This window comes from Hyalella azteca, unplaced genomic scaffold (genome assembly GCF_000764305.2).
Source record: "Hyalella azteca isolate HAZT.00-mixed unplaced genomic scaffold, Hazt_2.0.2 contig10411, whole genome shotgun sequence".
NCBI classification, from domain to species: Eukaryota; Metazoa; Arthropoda; class Malacostraca; order Amphipoda; family Hyalellidae; genus Hyalella; species Hyalella azteca.
The window spans coordinates 155,882-173,715 of record NW_025940453.1 but is presented as its reverse complement, the minus strand read 5'-3'; the positions used below and the strand labels follow the sequence as shown (position 1 = coordinate 173,715).

General features: G+C 39.4%; 1 protein-coding gene across 1 annotated transcript; it reads left to right on the top strand.

The window, feature by feature from the left end:
- The first annotated feature begins 2,619 nt into the window (after positions 1-2,619).
- On the top strand, positions 2,620-16,861 carry LOC108680558 (glucose dehydrogenase [FAD, quinone]-like). The gene is made up of 13 exons (XM_018169414.1): positions 2,620-2,644; positions 5,035-5,237; positions 6,272-6,461; positions 7,712-7,846; positions 8,421-8,539; positions 8,733-8,789; positions 11,661-11,774; positions 12,415-12,568; positions 14,659-14,792; positions 15,309-15,486; positions 15,720-15,790; positions 16,032-16,183; positions 16,537-16,861. Exons 1-13 carry the CDS (start codon positions 2,620-2,622, stop codon positions 16,688-16,690), a joined length of 1,686 nt encoding a protein of 561 aa, XP_018024903.1. The 3' UTR covers positions 16,691-16,861.
- Positions 16,862-17,834: the final 973 nt, after the last annotated feature.

Below are 17,834 nucleotides of genomic sequence, written 5' to 3'. Positions count from 1 at the left end.
AGCATAAGCATGCATGCCAAATTACAAGTTTTTAGGATGTCCAGAAGAGCTTTAAATTAAGGTCTGAATTTTTGATGACAGACAGACAGACACGAAACGAAGCTAAGAAAGACGTAGTAATAAAGCTATATGTATTGCAGTAAATATCCTACAGAGCAATAAAGCTATATGTATTGCAGTAAATATCCTACAGAGCAATAAAGCTATATGTATTGCAGTAAATATCCTACAGAGCAATAAAGCTATATGTATTGCAGTAAATATCCTACAGAGCAATAAAGCTATATGTATTGCAGTAAATATCCTACAGAGCAATAAAGCTATATGTATTGCAGTAAATATCCTACAGAGCAATAAAGCTATATGTATTGCAGTAAATATCCTACAGAGCAATAAAGCTATATGTATTGCAGTAAATATCCTACAGAGCAATAAAGCTATATGTATTGCAGTAAATATCCTACAGAGCAATAAAGCTATATGTATTGCAGTAAATATCCTACAGAGCAATAAAGCTATATGTATTGCAGTAAATATCCTACAGAGCAATAAAGCTATATGTATTGCAGTAAATATCCTACAGAGCAATAAAGCTATATGTATTGCAGTAAATATCCTACAGAGCAATAAAGCTATATGTATTGCAGTAAATATCCTACAGAGCAATAAAGCTATATGTATTGCAGTAAATATCCTACAGAGCAATAAAGCTATATGTATTGCAGTAAATATCCTACAGAGCAATAAAGCTATATGTATTGCAGTAAATATCCTACAGAGCAATAAAGCTATATGTATNACCGCTGCTTTACGTACACCGCTGCTCTACGTACACCGCTGCTTAACGTACACCGCTGCTCTACGTACACCGCTGCTTTACGTACACCGCTGCTCTACGTACACCGCTGCTTTACGTACACCGCTGCTCTACGTACACCGCTGCTTTACGTACACCGCTGCTTTACGTACACCGCTGTTTTACGTACACCACTGTTTTACGTACACCGCTGCTTTACGTACATACCTAAAACGCCAAAGTTCGCTTTCTTCTTTTGTGTAATTTTGTATATATTCAAGTAGAAATTACAGATGGTCTGCGATAGCTTCAGCGGATTTTTATTCATGTCTTAACGATTACTATAGCAATTTTTCGTTTTATTTCACAAATCTTCAATGCAAGTTAGTCAAACTATCCGACACAGTCACTACTCTTTCCAAATTAACCGCCTTATCAAATAGTTAGCTTTACCATAGCAAGAACTATCCCAGATAACTGCCAGACCTACATTGTCTGCTTTACCGTAGCAAGAACTATCCCAGATAACTGCCAGACCTACATTGTCTGCTTTACCGTAGCAAGAACTATCCCAGATNTTAACGGACAGTATTACTCGTAGTACTATAATTACCGGACAGTATTACTCGTAGTACTATAATTACCGGACAGTATTACTCGTAGTACTATAATTACCGGACAGTATTACTCGTAGTACTATAATTAACGGACAGTATTACTCGTAGTACTATAATTAACGGACAGTATTACTCGTAGTACTATAATTAACGGACAGTATTACTCGTAGTACTATAATTACCGGACAGTATTACTCGTAGTACTATAGTATTACCGGACAGTATTACTCGTAGTATTTAGATGTCGTGTTAACTCTACGTACACCCTGAAATTGTTAATAGATAAGTTTACCGCTTTGTTTTTTGTTTGCAATATTATTATTAAATCAGTATACTAGTGTAATATACTGAGTTATCTGTGTTCAAGAATTTTCAAACTGACGATGGACAAAGATATTATGAATTTTTGTGGAATTTTTAATTATTATATAAGTTCGTAGTACTATAACTAACCCGAGACTAGGAGGGAGTATTTTATGACACGATACCTACATCGTTATAGTTATAGTTATATTGTGTTATCCCTATCCCCTTGATAAATATATTCATTACTTAATTGTACAATTATATCATTATACTAAACAGTGTTATCTATATTGTTTTATCACGCATTCATATTTTCTGGGTCACCGACATAGCATAACTCGGCATAAATAAGGTTCTGTTCACCGATAGTCGTTTCTTAATTACTTTATATTACGAACATCTAACGACATTATAAATAATTCCTGCGCCGGTCATACTGATAATCTTCGCTCTATAGGAGGCCAAGTCTCGAGACTTTTTCAAAAGAACAAAATAATCAATAATTGGTTTTCCGATTTGTAAATTAAATTAATAAAACCATCAAACAATGAACATGAACAATTTATTTAGATAGTGTTATATAATTTCCCATATTCTACTTTGATAACTCGCATGAGGAACTACTACGCTACCTACGCAAAATAATCTACCAACACACACCTTCCGCATTCCAAATTTTATAAATTTTAAACTGAAATGACAATAAACAAATTCCCAATTATAAATAAATGTTAATTGAAATTACACAAACTGCTATAAAATTACCCACGAGCTTTCCCTGAAGCATCAATCTATATATCGTTTTATTGTGAAATAATTTCATAACTAAGTTAACATTTCAGAACTAATGAGAGGCAAACACAATATACAGGAAGCCGTGGCCTACATTTCAGACATTTCATGGCCAACTGCTTCGTACCTGCACGTGTGTTTCTGATAGCCTCACTAGGCGCACGCTATCAAAATTACCTTCCATGGGAGCTGCTTTTTCTTGATCCAGGAATGTCATTTCTGGTTTGACCAGCAGCTGTAGACTCATGGTACTGATGAGTCTACGCACGAGGCTACGTACGTAGACTCATGGATCTACGTACACCGCTGCTCTACGTACGAGGCTGCTCTACGCACACCGCTGCTCTACGTACACCCCTGCTCTACGTACACCGCTGCTCTACGTACACCCCAGCACTACGAACACCACTGCTCTACGTACGAGGCTGCTCTACGCACACCGCTGCTCTACGTACACCCCTGCTCTACGCACACCGCTGCTTTACGTACACCCCNAGCCTGTTTTGGAACCGCTACCAAACGTTATTTATTTAGACTTGGTTCTATCCTTACTATTCTGTGAATGCGTCTGCTCCCTTAAGCTTTGGACCAGTCTTCTTTAAAATAAAAGTTCAATTTGTTTGTCGTTTTGTATAAGCCTAACAACGTACACCCTCTACGTACACCCTCTACGTACACCCTCTACGTACACCCTCTACGTACACCCTCTACGTACACCCGCTACGTACACCCTCTACGTACACCCTCTACGTACACCCTCTACGTACACCCTCTACGTACACCCTCTACGTACCTATATTTCATATAAAGTTGACAAAAACCTGTCTTTATTTCAAGGCCAACAAATATAAGCTAGGACCACTGACCTGATCTCCTTCATTGCATCGCTTACGACACGACCTGTCGGTTGTGTTACCTCTGCACTCTTCATATATGTTAATAAATGCACGCTTCTGTACGTAGTGAAGTAATTCTCTCATGTACAAAAAATTCTTTACATTGCAGCTCATTTTAAGCGTTTGCCCATAACATAGGAGATGAATGCTTAGAGATGATTTAATGCGTAAGCATTCGTAAGTTTATTATGGAACGAATTTTTCAACATTGCTGCATATATTGCACAAACTTTTAACTTCTTCCATCTTATAAATGACAAAACTACGCAAGCATGCCTAGGTAAGTCGTCAGCGATACCTGCGCTGAAACCATGAGTTGAATACCGTGAGTTGAATACCATAAGTTGAATACCGTAAGCTGAATACCGTGAGTTGAATACCGTGAGTTGAATACCATAAGTTGAATACCGCAAGCTGAATACCGTGAGTTGAATACCGTAAGTTGAATACTAGTTGAATACCGCAAGCTGAATACCGTGAGTTGAATACCGCAAGCTGAATACCGTGAGTTGAATACCGTAAGTTGAATACCGTGAGTTGAATACCATAAGTTGAATACCGTAAGGGTACGCACACAGTGAAAGCAGGTTTGCCCGCGCGGGCAACCTGCTCCAACCTGCCACAAGAATGAACATAGGATAGTAATGTAAGTGTTCACAGTGAAAACCTGTACGAATAGGCTTCTGTATTCTATGGTTTCAGGCGCCAGCCTGAGCAGGTAACCAGCACGCTGGCAACCTGCTCTCACTGTGTGCGTACCCTAAGTTGGCACCGTGAGTTGAATACCAAGAGTTGAATACCATAAGTTGAATACCATAAGTTGAATACCAAGAGTTGAATACCATAAGTTGAATACCATGAGTTGAATACCGTGAGTTGAATACCATAAGTTGAATACCGTGAGTTGAAATACCGTCAGTTGTCTGCATTAGCATAAAAATTCATTAATTTCGAAAAAAAAAGTTAAATTATTCAATAATAATTTGACAGCGCGTCTATATTCCATTTAGTCCACCCAAAATATTTTCCACTCGTAGAAAAATTATCAACGTTCCGCTAAGTGCTTTCATTCTCCCAGTTTCCTTCATTTTACGCAAGTTTCCTTCATTTCACGCAAGTTTCCTTCATTTCACGCATCTGCCATCGTGGGTGAGTTATACTCATCCTGCCATCGTGGGTGAGTTATACTCATCCTAGCTGCCATCGTGGGTGAGTCAAGTCTTCCGACTCTAATTAATTCACTAAATATTCTCATGAAAGAATATTGTTTCATTCAATATCAATAATGTATAGATTCGCATGCTCAGCGTAAATGATTTAGGCAAGATAACCCGAAGTTATAGGATTTCCTCCAGCCCTTTAGTTGCAAGGAAATATGAGTAGCATAATGAATTGATATTTCTATGATTCAACAACGATATGCTACTTAGTTTCCTTAATAACCTAACTTAATAATACATTCTAATATAATATAATATGATATAATATAATATAATATAATATAATGCAATATTATTTAATACCCTATGTTATCAATGTTATCACAACACGTGAAGGCTTAATATATTCAATTGGAGGTTCATAATCTAAACGAACTCAATTATCCTCATAATTGCCTTGACTGCAGTGGGCGGCGGTACAGCGGGCAGCGCGGTTGCCGCGCGGCTCTCCGAGACCGAGGCGACCGTCCTGCTGCTGGAGGCCGGGGGGTCGGCGCCCCCCGAGTCCGTAGTCCCGTTCGCCTGGAGCCCCTTGTTGGCCCTGGGGCAGGCCTCCGTCAGTGTCGCCTCCGAGCCTGAAGACAACGCCGCCTTGTCCAGTCCCGGCAGAGTAAGCCATTGCCGCAATGACAGCCTCGGGTGGAGGCCATTCGGTTTGCATCAATACAGGACCTTAAGGTATGGTGGTAAACGAGGTAGGGTGACAAATTAGGAAGGCTTACAAACAAGTAGGCTGATAAACAAAGTAGGTAAAAAAATTATCTGAAAATCGTGACGAGATTATCGCTAGATAATGGGTTCCAAGCGGTGGGCCATAGGTTAACTTTACCAACTTCACACTTAATTAAATTCATATTCCTTTCCGTGGATAAGCTCGTTAGAGCTCATAGCAGCCTATAAAGTCAAGTGTTGAAAGCCATAACACCGTATGACCACAACCACCGCTAGATCATGGTCAATTTAAGCATGGGCTAACCTATATGCACTTTGAAACAATTTTTCGCCCAAAACAAACCTGAACGGACCTACCCTAACCTGATTAACTGTTGGAAGTTAGAGAGGCTTGGCAAATGAGTAGGATGACCCAGTTATTGACTGGGAGAAGGTTTTGAGTCGGGGCAGCGTGAATAGGTTTGGCCAGGAGAGGCTAAGCCAGAGTAGGTAAGGCCAGATTCAAAACTACCTGCTTATGAGTGAAGAAAGTATTGACTGAAGACCTACGGCGCTATCCCCTTTAGGCAGTGTGTCACTGATCACACGGCCCAGGGCATATACTTTCAAAAAAAAAGTTCAGAGATCGTAAGTTCATCAGCCAATCATTGACGGTCTTTCAAGCAAAATCCACCAATCGTAGCCAAGAAAATAGAGCGTAAGTTCTTATGTTCAATTAGCGAGTTTGGAAAGTATGGCCCCATTATTACGGTGTTGCAGCCTGGCCTGCGGCTACTAGCTCTGGGGCTGCGTGTAGTAAGCGCATGCTGACATATTGATGAGGCTCTGCGTTGGCTTCAGGGCTTATTTAATAGTTTAATTTATGAGCCACGGCTGCACCGAAAAATATTTCAGATTCAGTGTAAAAAGAGAAAAGTTTAAAGTTGCATCGATTTACAGTGAACTTGTAACAGATATGTTGTTGTTCCGCAGAAAAATATTGCGTACTTCGGGCGAGTGATTGGCGGCGGCTCCACTGTCAACGGCATGTTGTTCGTGCGCGGCAGTGGATACGATTTCGATTCCTGGAAGGATCTGGGCAACGAAGGATGGGATTACCGTTCAGTTTTGCCTTACTTCAAGAAACTTGAGAATTACCAAGCAGAGAGAACACCAAGTAAAGGTACATATTACCTCATTATCTTCGTGTTGATGGGCAAGGCTATTGGCAAAAAAAGTTCAGGCAATAGCTGGACTTAATGCCATAGTCTGATGTCATGTATATGATTCATTCAAAATTTCCTCCTATAAAATCCCTGACCTATAACAGCATTAAACGAATATGATGATAACATTTAGAAAATATATCTCAGAACAACTCAAATTACAGTGAATTAATCCCTACTTTTTATCATTTCTGAGCAATTTTTCTTCTCCAGAGACCACGGACGCAAATTTCGAGCGTAATTGTGACGGTAAAAATAGAAAAATTGCTTGTTCAGGAATCTTGATCGCACAGCCCCAATATATGTTATCATGTCACTGGGGAATGATTGACAGTAAAAAAATCAAATGAACATCCCAGCCAATGGGAACACATGGGAGGAATATCCAGTGTCCTCGCAAGCCTCTAATTTCACGTGGTTATGTTGGGGATCGCGTGATGGATGCTCAAAAAAAGTCCTCGTCCTAGAAATAGAATTTTATTTCTAGGATCCTCGTCCAAAGAAAAAGTCCTAGAAATGTAATTTTAGGTTTTTAATCCGCGGTACAGTGGAAACTAGAGAGCACTGAGCTTTTTTGTGGATGTTTTGGATTTTGCCACGTGTTGGCATAGTCGTTTCTTCTGTCAAAAATAATCTATGAACTGAATTTCGTGAGGTTATTCGGAAATATATTGGATCTCATCTATGTAGATGATTAATGAACAGAGTTGTAATGCTTGAAAATTGAGGTGGTTGAGAATTTAAAGGTGTGAGTATCAAAATTATTTAATGAAGATTAGTGAGTAGAATGTACAAAGCAAACAGCAAGCTGTACAAATCATGTAATTTCTAGAATCAGAATTAGCAACAGCCAAGTTAGCCTCATCTACGCGACACCATTACTATTACTATTGCCATTACTATTACTATTACTACTATTATTATTACTATTACTATTACTATTACTGTTACCATTACTATTACTATATACACTATCACTATCACTCTTACTATTACTATTACCATTACTAATACTATTACTACTACTATTACTCTTGCATAAGTTACTGTGGCAATTCCCTTTCACAAAAGTTCGGAAGCTTGAATTCTCGGACTCTACTTCGTTCATCTTACTTCAATTGTTTAGTTGGCTGTCATATTAGTGCAAACGTTCGAATAGTAGCTAATAACTTTGTTCGTTACGACTAAAATTTTACTTTTCCGCCAGAGAAATACCGAGGTTTTGCGGGCCCAGTTTCCGTCTCCCAAGTGCAGCGGTGGGGCAAATTGCGCTCGGCTATCAAGGCCGCAGCTGCCGAACTCGGTGTCGCCTTCAACACTGTGGGCGGCAAATCCAACATCGGTCAGTGAAGCACCGGTGAAACCAATTACTCTGCATCAGTCACTTAACGCAGTATTTATAACTAGTGTGACCTATAGAATCTAAAACTTAAATCCTAACAAAATTGGGTTAACGTGTTGGATTATTTCCTGAAGTCGCTATACAGTCGGCTTCAGTTATTCTGGGGTTGTAATTGTCCACCCGATCGAAATCAGCCCCTGGTCAGAAGCTCATTTATAGTGTCCTGAAAGTAGATAACTGCGTCCTGAGAGTGAAACTAGTGTGTCGTGAGAGTATGACAAGGGCTGGCCTGGCCGAGTCATACCTCTCCGCTTCATAGAAGCGGACATTAGCGGCTGATTTACGTACTTCCCGAGTCCTAGGCGGCACCTGTTGCTGAATCGGGTCTGGATATCCAAACTTTGTTAGGGAAGGGTCGTTGCTCCAAATATTACGAAGAGCTCCAATTATAACGACAGTACAAAAGTTCCCACACTGAATATGTAGTACAATTCACCAATCCCAACTTAAATTAACCTGCTATTATACAATCTTTTAACTAGTTGCGCTGTAAGATTATCTTTTATACGTCCAGGCATCTCGTGGGCTGATTGCGTGTGTGGACAATCACTCGCCAATCATCACCGCGTGAGTGGACAATCACTCGCCAATCATCACCGCGTGAGTGGACAATCGCTCGACAATCATCATCAGGCGAGTGTGAATCTCTGACCAGTTTTACGAAGGCGTCTGCAATCCCCTGCTAGTGGCGGCAATCATTCATTGCATGGTGTTGATTATTGCTTACTTGCTGTTGCTTTTATCAGTTGGTGGTTGAGATACGATACTTCATTCGATACTTCATTTCACTCTCGCGAAATGCTTTTCACCAACTCGCTTATTGCAGATCACCTTTGACCAGCAGAAGCGAGCTCGTGGAGTCGAATACAAATTCAAAGGACAGGTGAGTCGTTTAATAAACACGACCTAATGAAAACACGACGGTTATACTCATTGTAAACACGACGGTTCCTCGTTGTAAACACGACTTATTGAAGTATTAAAATCACTTGACTGCTTAAGTCGCAAGTTTATCAAAAATTTAAGGGGAGCGTCTGGGGTCAAATTTATCTCGGTTATTTACAGACGGATCGATTCGAAATTTGGTATACGTATGTAAAACGAAATTCTAAGACTTTTTTATTCGTGTAAATTTTTCAAAAAAAATGAAGGAAAACGTAAAATTTATAGAAAACGGCCAAAAAAGGGGTACTTTAGAAAACCTATCTCCTCCTAGGATTTTAAAGCTACAACATCGAAACACATATCATTCGATGCGTGAAGACCATATCTAAAAAAGTGTGTATGCGTTTTTTGAAATTCTCATTTTTGTGGGTGTGGAAGCATTCTTTATAAAGTTTTCGGAAATTTTTCGATTTTACCCCCCGCCCCCCCCCTTTTTGCGGAATAAAATCTAAACTATAACGAAATTAGAAAAACGCATACACACTTTTGTAGATTTTTTCAAAATCGAATGGTGTTTGTCTCATTGATGTAGCTTCAAAACTCTAGGAGGAGATAGGTTTGGCGTGAGAGAGGTTTTCATGTTTTCAAATTGTTCAGTAAAGGCGGAAAACCGTGGCGCGCTATGTAAAGGCACGTAACGTAGCTTAAATACCGAAAGTAAGCGTTAGCTCACTTCAAAGTCAGTCAGCAGTGCAGATGATAACTTTATCGACACCTCTCCGCATGATATCTGTCGGGTAACTGATCTGTAGGTCCAGCGACAGCATATTTATAGAGCTTAGCCGTAATTATCTCCATAGGATTTTGTGAAGGGACCCCACCACCCTCCCCCCTTTCGGGATCTGTCGTGAACGCATAAATCAACGCACAGAGATGGTTCTAGTACCGTTCGATGTGGCAGAAAGTAAGCTTTAAGATGAGCATAAAAACCGGAAAAGCCAAAAATTTCGACTTTTACCCCAGACGCTCCCCTTAAAAGCAAAGAAAATAGCCAGAAAATTCACCATTTCTTAAAAAGGAAAACGTTTCGGAGACCAGCTCCATCATCAGTTCAAAACCTAAAACACAGGTATAAACAATTAGCAATAAATTCACATTGAAGCATAAATCGTCAAATGAGAAACAAACAAGAATGAAGCAAATACGAGCACAAACCTATCTATTTACAATTTCGAGGGGATATGAACTGTTAGCGGCATTTAAAATAGGCTTTTGTTTAAAAATATAAAGGGACTCTAAAATTCGCAAGTCGGAAACACCGGTCGTGGAGGCTAAAATTCGAAAATCATTATCGGACACTGGCACGTTGCACTGCTCGGCATGGACGCGTACTGCTGAATGAGGGGGATGCGCAAGCAGGTTTCCTGTTCTAAAACTCCTTCCTTTATACTCCGCTAGCCTAGTATAAAAGTTACGAAATGTCATACAGACATACGTAAATGCGCATAGCGCACAACTATATTGATAAACTAGGGACGATCGCATAGGAACAGGGAGTGTGTCTTTATGCCTGAAAAAAGAACTGATTATAAGATTATTCACTAGAAATACACGAAGATTTATATTTGGGAGGTATTTAGAGAACAAACCTTTCAACTCTTTAGCCATAGACTCAGAAGCGGGAGTCTATGGCGGGTGGTAACGCTTCTGAGTCTAAGGCTAAAGAGTCGAAAGGTTTGTTCTCTAAATACCTCCCAAATGTAAATCTTCATGTATTGCTGGTAAATAATTTTAAAATCAATTCTTTTTTCAAATATAAAGACACACTCCCTGTTCTTATGCAATCGTCCCTAGTTTATCAATATAGTTGTGCGCTATGCGCATCAGCGTATGTCGGTATGAAATCTCGCAACTTTTATACTAGGCTGGCGGTACATAAAGGAAGGAGTTTTAGAACAGGAAACCTGCTTGCGCATCCCTCTCATTCAGCAGCACGCGTCCATGCCGAGCAGTGCAACGTGCCAGTGTCCGATAGTGATTTTCGAATTTTAGCCTCCACGACCGGTGTTTCCGACTTGCGAATTTTATAGTCCTTTTATATTTTTAAACAAAAGCCTATTTTAAATGCCGCTAACAGTTCATATCCCCTCGAAATTGTAAATAGAGAGATTTGTGCCCGTGTTTGCTTCATTTTGTTTGTTTCTCATTTGACGATTTATGCTTCAATGTGAATTTATTGCTAATTGTTTGTGCCTGTGTTTTAGGTTTTGAACTGATGATGGAGCTGGTCTCCAAAACGTTTTCATTTTTAAGAAATGGTGAATTGTCTGACTATTTTCGACTTATTGAAGACACGACAGTTCCTCATTGTAAGCACGACCTATTGAAAACACTACGCTTCCTCATTTTAAACAAGACGTTTATCAGAAAATAAACGACAGTTTCCACACAAGCACACACGCACCCTTCATAGCGATACATGGAAGTTCTCGATTGTGACTTACATATGTCGATTGATATCAGATTATTTGAATAAGAGAAAATATCGTTAGGTTTAACGCTGAAATACAAGGCGCCCAAAATATTTGTTTGTCGGGAATATGGCTCCCGTTAATATGGTCCCGGGGCCCTTTGTAGTGCAATTTAATGTAATGTATTGTAATATATTGTAATGTGATGCATTGTAATGTAATATAATGTGATGCATTGTAATGTAATGTAATGTGATGCATTGTAATGTGATGTATTGTAATGTGGTCCCGTTATCCCTACAGACTCACAGAGTCATGGCCACGAAGTAAGTGGTGCTGTGTTGTTTGTAATGTAACGTAATATAATTTATTGTAATGTTTTACCGTTATCCCTACAGACCCACAGAGTCGTGGCCACGAAAGAGGTGGTGCTAAGCGCCGGGGCGCTGTTCACCCCCCAGCTTCTCATGCTGTCGGGGGTTGGGCCCCCCCAAATGTTGACAGAGAAAGGGGTGAGTGAACTGCATTACAGGGGTTAATTAATTAATGATTGGCGAATGGAAGGGGCGTGTAAACTGCATTGCTGGGGTTAATGTTTGGTGAATGGAAGGGGTGAGTAAACTGCATTGCTGGGGTTGATGATTGGTGAATGGAAGGGGTGCATGAGCTTCTATTTTATCGTAATTTTAGAATTTGTCGAGTGCAATTTGTATTTGATGTTTTGGTAGCCCAATATTAAATAGTGAGCTCTAAATTTTTGAGCGCAACTCATTTTCGTAGCCAGTTTACCGCCAGTATCTCTTCTTTCGAATCGAAATAGATTTTCGCGGTGGCAAAATTTAACATTGAAAGCAACGATAATAAATTCGATCGATAATTAATTCGATGGTGGCCCAGTGGTTACAGTTCAAAGTACCAAGATTGGAGCAGAGAGGCGCGGGTTCGATCCCAGCTCTGTGCGACAGTTTCTGGCCAAAATCGGCAAGGAGGCCGGGCGGTTTTAAGCACATCAAAATTGTAGCAGTGAGTTGCGAGTTCGAGACCGTAAAATGCTGTAAATGTTCTGTGATGTTAAGAATCAGCGACAGGCCTACGGCCTAATAAGCGCTGAAACCGCTATTTTAATAGTATGAGTTTGGCTTCGCTGGGCAGATCGAAGTGGTTTCGGCGCTGCCTGGCGTGGGCCAAAACCTTGACAACCACCCGGGATTTGGGATGCAGTGGCGGGTGAAACCTGGTGTCACAATATCTATTAAAGATATTTTCAACCCGAAAACTTACATCGAATACAATTTAAAAAGAAGCGGTGGGTGGCATTTCTTGCGGATGTACACGAGTTCGCACAGAACGCTGCAAACAATATTTTTGAGTTTTTCCAAAAATTTTTAGAGTGAGACATTTTCCAACCCGTATAGCAAATTGATTTGAATTCAACTTTAGGTTTAGTTTTTAATAATAATAGAGTTTTCGTTGAAAAATGATTTTAATTTACTTCTAAAATGTCAAAAATGGAGGGTTAGTTTCTGTAGTTTAAGCAATTAAGTCACAAACTACAATCAAAAAGTCTTTGAAAATTGTTAGCCTTGAGATATATAGAATGGAAAGAAATTACATTTATGTCGCCGTCTGTTCTTTGGATTTTTTTTTATCTGGATTTACTCATCACTTTCCAATGATGTCAGGCGACGTTTAAAAAGAAATTTCCAGATTCTTCGTATCGTTTCGTAAAGACCAGGGTTGGTGATGAAGACGAGGCGCTTGACTTGGTGGTGTAATACGATATTTAGCGTAACAGAGATGACGTCGTTGTGCAGACAGAGACAGCGTCAGTACGCTGACAGAGACGCAGATAGAGACGGCTTCAGTCGACCAGGCACGATATTTAGCGTAACAGAGATGACGTCGTTGTGCAGACAGAGATGCTGACTGAGACGCAGACAGAGATGCTGACTGAGATGCAGACAGACACTCCAGACAGAGAAGCAGACAGAGATGCTGGCATAGACGCAGACAGAGACGGCGTCAATACGCTGACAGAGACGCAGATAGAGACGGCTTCAGTCGACTAGGCACGATATTTAGCGTAACAGAGATGACGTCGTTATGCAGACACAGATGCTGCCAGAGATGCTGACAGAGACGGGAGTTTGCACGTTGCAGGGGCAGGAATGTTCGCCGATGTGGGGTCACTGCGAAATATGGCTATGTTAATACACTATTCACGACACCATTTCACAAGTGAGCAATATACGTATCACGTGAGCTTCTACGGCATGACAAAAATTAATTACTCAAAAATTGCAATGTCTCTGCGCTAACTTTACACTTAACACAACTGAATACAAAAGATATTCTAAGAGCGGGGTTTCTAAGTTAAAGAACTTACGAGAGATGCTGGTAGCTCGATGTGAGAGAGAGAAATGGACGATAGAAAAGAGGAGACCGTAGAGGGAGGGAGGTGCAGGATGTTGCCAAACGGCTGAAATGAGATTTCTTTGGACTATTCTTATGATGATATGCAAATTATTAATGCGATAAACATGATGTTATGGGTATTAATATTAATATGATAAACATAAAATTGGTTCTATGTGGCGAGATCCGCTACAGTACCACACTTTGGTATTAGTAACACATAATTGTTTTTAGTGTATTGTATTGATAATTCGTATCATGTTCTTTGTGTATTGTTATTGGCAATTTGTATCGTGTTCTTTTTGTATTGGTATTGGTAATTGGCATCGTGTTCTTTGTTATTGGTAACATAATTTAGATAAAGAAGAACACGAACGAATTCAGAAATTCATAGGGATGTCAGGATAGGATGTGTGATTACACACATTGATAGATATGATCGAAATTGAAAATATTATAGGAGCTAAAAAGTTTGTGCTTAATTATAGTACACGTGAGTCGTATTTTAACTTATATTATTCAAGTTTTAAAAATTATGATGATTGCTGAAATGTCGGCTAGAATAGTGAATTATCGTTCACGGGCGGCTGTAAAATTACTAACATATATGTGAAGGTAATTATAGATACGTGTTACGCCTCCTGTTAAAAATATTCTTGTCCATTATCTGATTGTTAATAAATATATGAACAGATTTACATTTGGTGCTAGCTTGTATGATTAATAAGGGGACTTACTTATGATAGTAATCAACTATGTACTATAAGTCACAAAATCCTTTACCTACAAGCAGAAAGGAGTATTCAAATAGAATGAATTAGGACTTGATATTTGCATCCCATTACTAGAAAAGACAAACAAGCTATAGGAACACAAAATGTAACATAGCTCGTTCGTGGAAATCTTCTCTGTTGCCTTCTTTGTATTAATTTGAGCTTGTTTAGTTTATGAGATTATAAATTTATCACTTTTTTACTTCAGGAGTATTGTCAGAATCAATGGGGAGCATGGCTCATAATTTTGTGAATCTGGGAGGAGGAAACCCAGACTGGCCTGACCTCGACCTTCCCTGGACGTTGGCACCCAGCCTCCCGACACTAGAGCTTGAAAAAAAGGTGAAAAGGCAACAATTAACTTCTTTGCTTGGCTCTAATGTTTTTTTTCCATATGTTTCTATGGCCTTAATATTTTCTTGATTAAAATTAGGACAATGAAACATACAATACGATTCTGAATAAAACTTATTACTTTTAGAGTAGACGTCATATACATGTAGGTGCGCTGTTGTGAGTAAATTAGTATCCCTTCTGAATCTTTGAAGCCTAAAATGTATGTGTCAATCACGAATTTAAAAGCAAAGAAGACGCCAAGAAAATTCATCATATCATCATTGAATTTGCTTAGCATAGCATAGTGATGTCAGCTCTCAATAATATATAGACCTGATGTTGCTTGTCACCGATTCTTGTACTTTTCGTGACTTGTCCACAGGAGATCTAAAAACAGGCCCGACGACCGGATCTTTTCCAAACGACGACAAGCGATAATGGTGTTTTCTTTGCTATAAAATTCTTGGTGAAGTTGTGTTTTCAACAAAATAATTGTATGTATTCATATGACAATGCCAACAGGCGAATACCCAACTGACGGTACCGCACGTGCTGCGGGACACTCTCGCCACACGCGTTGTTCTGATGCGGCCCCGCAGTCGCGGATTGGTCAGTCTCAGGTCCGCTGATGTGGCCGATCTTCCGCTGATAAGAAACAACTTTTTTCAGGATCCGTACGATCTTAAATTGATGGTCAAAGGTGCGTATCTGTGTAGTATAACAACCTCAGCATGCGACCACCTGCTGTTGCGTTGAGTTCAAGTCCGTTAGTAGACAGTTTAGATTTGAAGAATTAAAATTTCATTAATGCATTCAGCCTTAATCAAATTTGCTGACTCGCCTGCTCTGAATAATTCATAATTCATTTCTTGCTGGCACAACTGATTAATGTTTCAATTGAAACTCGATGCACTCTCCTTAACATTACCGCAGGCATACGAGAGACCTTCCGAGTGATGAATACCACCGCCATGCGAGAAATTTTGCTTCCCCAGCCTGACACGGTGAGTTAATGGCTAATTAATGGAAACTAATGTATCAATGTGGCGGAATATAATAATATTGTTGAAATTGTTCGCTTCGATCTTCTTTACACTCTGGTCCAAGAGAAATAACAGTATTTACAGATAAATTTTCTTTTAGTAAATTTGAAACTGACGTTAAATATATTTAAGATTTAATAAAATTCTGAAACAAGGAATTTAGTGACAAATAAGACAATTAATTCGAAACATTTGAGTGCAGAGTCTTAAAGCTTGCCTGCGGTACGGCCGAGACACGGACGGCTATTGGGAGTGCTTCGTTCGACACGTCGTGGGGCAGGACGCCCACCATTGCTGCACCGCTAAGATGAGCCCCCCCACCGACCCAATGGGGGTGGTGTCCCCCAGACTCCTGTGGGTGAAGGAATGACAGTTCACTAGCAGCTTAATGTTCTATGTATATAAATTAAAGTGAACATACTCTGACTGCCAAGGACCGACTGACCCACTCTCGCTACATGGGACCGAAGGGCCCACTCAGACCTTACAGGTCCGACTGACAGACCGACTCATGGCGTGAGTTCTAGAAAATAAACAAAGCCTCGATTATCCGATTTCTAATCATGGATAAAATATCCAGACTATTTAACTGATTTCCAGCAAAACTTGACATAAATTGAAAAGATTACAATTTAAATAGGAAATCTTCCAGAAGAGTTACGTTTCAAATTAACATAAATGAAAGCTGTCCATTTATTTTACAACAGAGTTCGCGGAGTGTCGGGCTTACGGGTTGTCGACGCGTCGGTGATGCCTCACGTGGTCTCAGCGAACACTATGGCTTCTACGTACATGGTTGCTGAGAAAGCTTCCGACATGATAAAGCAAGATTGGGGATACCCGGTCCAGCAACTGTATTAAGCAAGATTGGGGCTACCCGGTCCAGCAACTGTATTAAGCAGGATTGGGCTACATAGTCCAGCAACTGTATAAATCAGGATTGAGGCTACCAATTCGGTCCAGCCATTCTTAGAATTGGATCCATCAATTGTAAGAACAAAAACCATTAGAATAAACCAGTTCAAGATATCATCCCCTCACGTTATTTTCAGCCCCAAAGCACTGATGCTGGCTGCGTCAATATACAGACTCTTCGGAAAGCGCGAAGTGATATGCATATTTGAAAAGATTGGGCGATCCATCGCAGCAATAATTATTTTCTAGTTTTGACTACAAAATTTGATGGTTCAAGGCACACAAGAACATGCGGGTCAAGGCAACAACGCAAAATGATGCAATAAATTTTACATTTCAGGAATGTTTTTCAATTAGCGGCCAAAGAATTGGTTGACTCTGACTTCACTAAAGTCTTAGTGCACGGATAACTGATGCAATTACCGTCATCAATACCATTCTTATTTAAAGCTATACTAAGTAAAATTACCGTGAGTCGCCAATAGTATTACCACGGACTTTCTATTGATGTATTACCTGTTTATTATTATAATTACTTTTTAATATTATTTAAATGCTGATAGTTGTGAAATTTTTGTATAGAAACGCCAAGGTCACGACGCTGAAAAATCAAGAGTATTGGGCGATGATGAATTAATTGATGTCCCATAATCAAACGAAATATTATTGACCAACGAACTTTTGCGTATAAAATAATATAAAAGTGAAATGAATATTTGTGATCATAAAGCGAGCCCAAAAAATTGATTGAAAAAAAATCATTGATAAACAACAGACAAAAACGACAACAAATTCTTGGAACAGTGAAAACAAATTGAAATGATAATTTTTTTATCTTAGCTCTGTAGAAGATAAAAAATTTCTAGACTGGACCTCACAATTTTTTTACAGGAATAACAAAAGTTAATTGATAGAGAGATAAGTACAGAGAAATGAATGAGTTCGTTAAAGAAGTTATTAAAGAGTAATTAATGAGTTCGAAAAAGAGGTCATTACAGAAAAATTAATGAGTTCGATAAAAAGAGGTTGTTACAGAAAAATGAACGAGTTTGCTAGACAGAAAATTACAGAGAAATATGTATTTTGAAAG

Excerpts from the sequence above, each read along its gene's own strand:
- LOC108680558 (XM_018169414.1), top strand. The coding sequence starts at position 2,620 with ATGGCCAACTGCTTCGTACCTGCAC. Across the intron at positions 2,645-5,034 it reads CAACTGCTTCGTACCTGCAC|TGGGCGGCGGTACAGCGGGC; the intron begins GTGTGTTTCTGA and ends CCTTGACTGCAG. Across the intron at positions 15,487-15,719 it reads TCTTAAATTGATGGTCAAAG|GCATACGAGAGACCTTCCGA; the intron begins GTGCGTATCTGT and ends ACATTACCGCAG.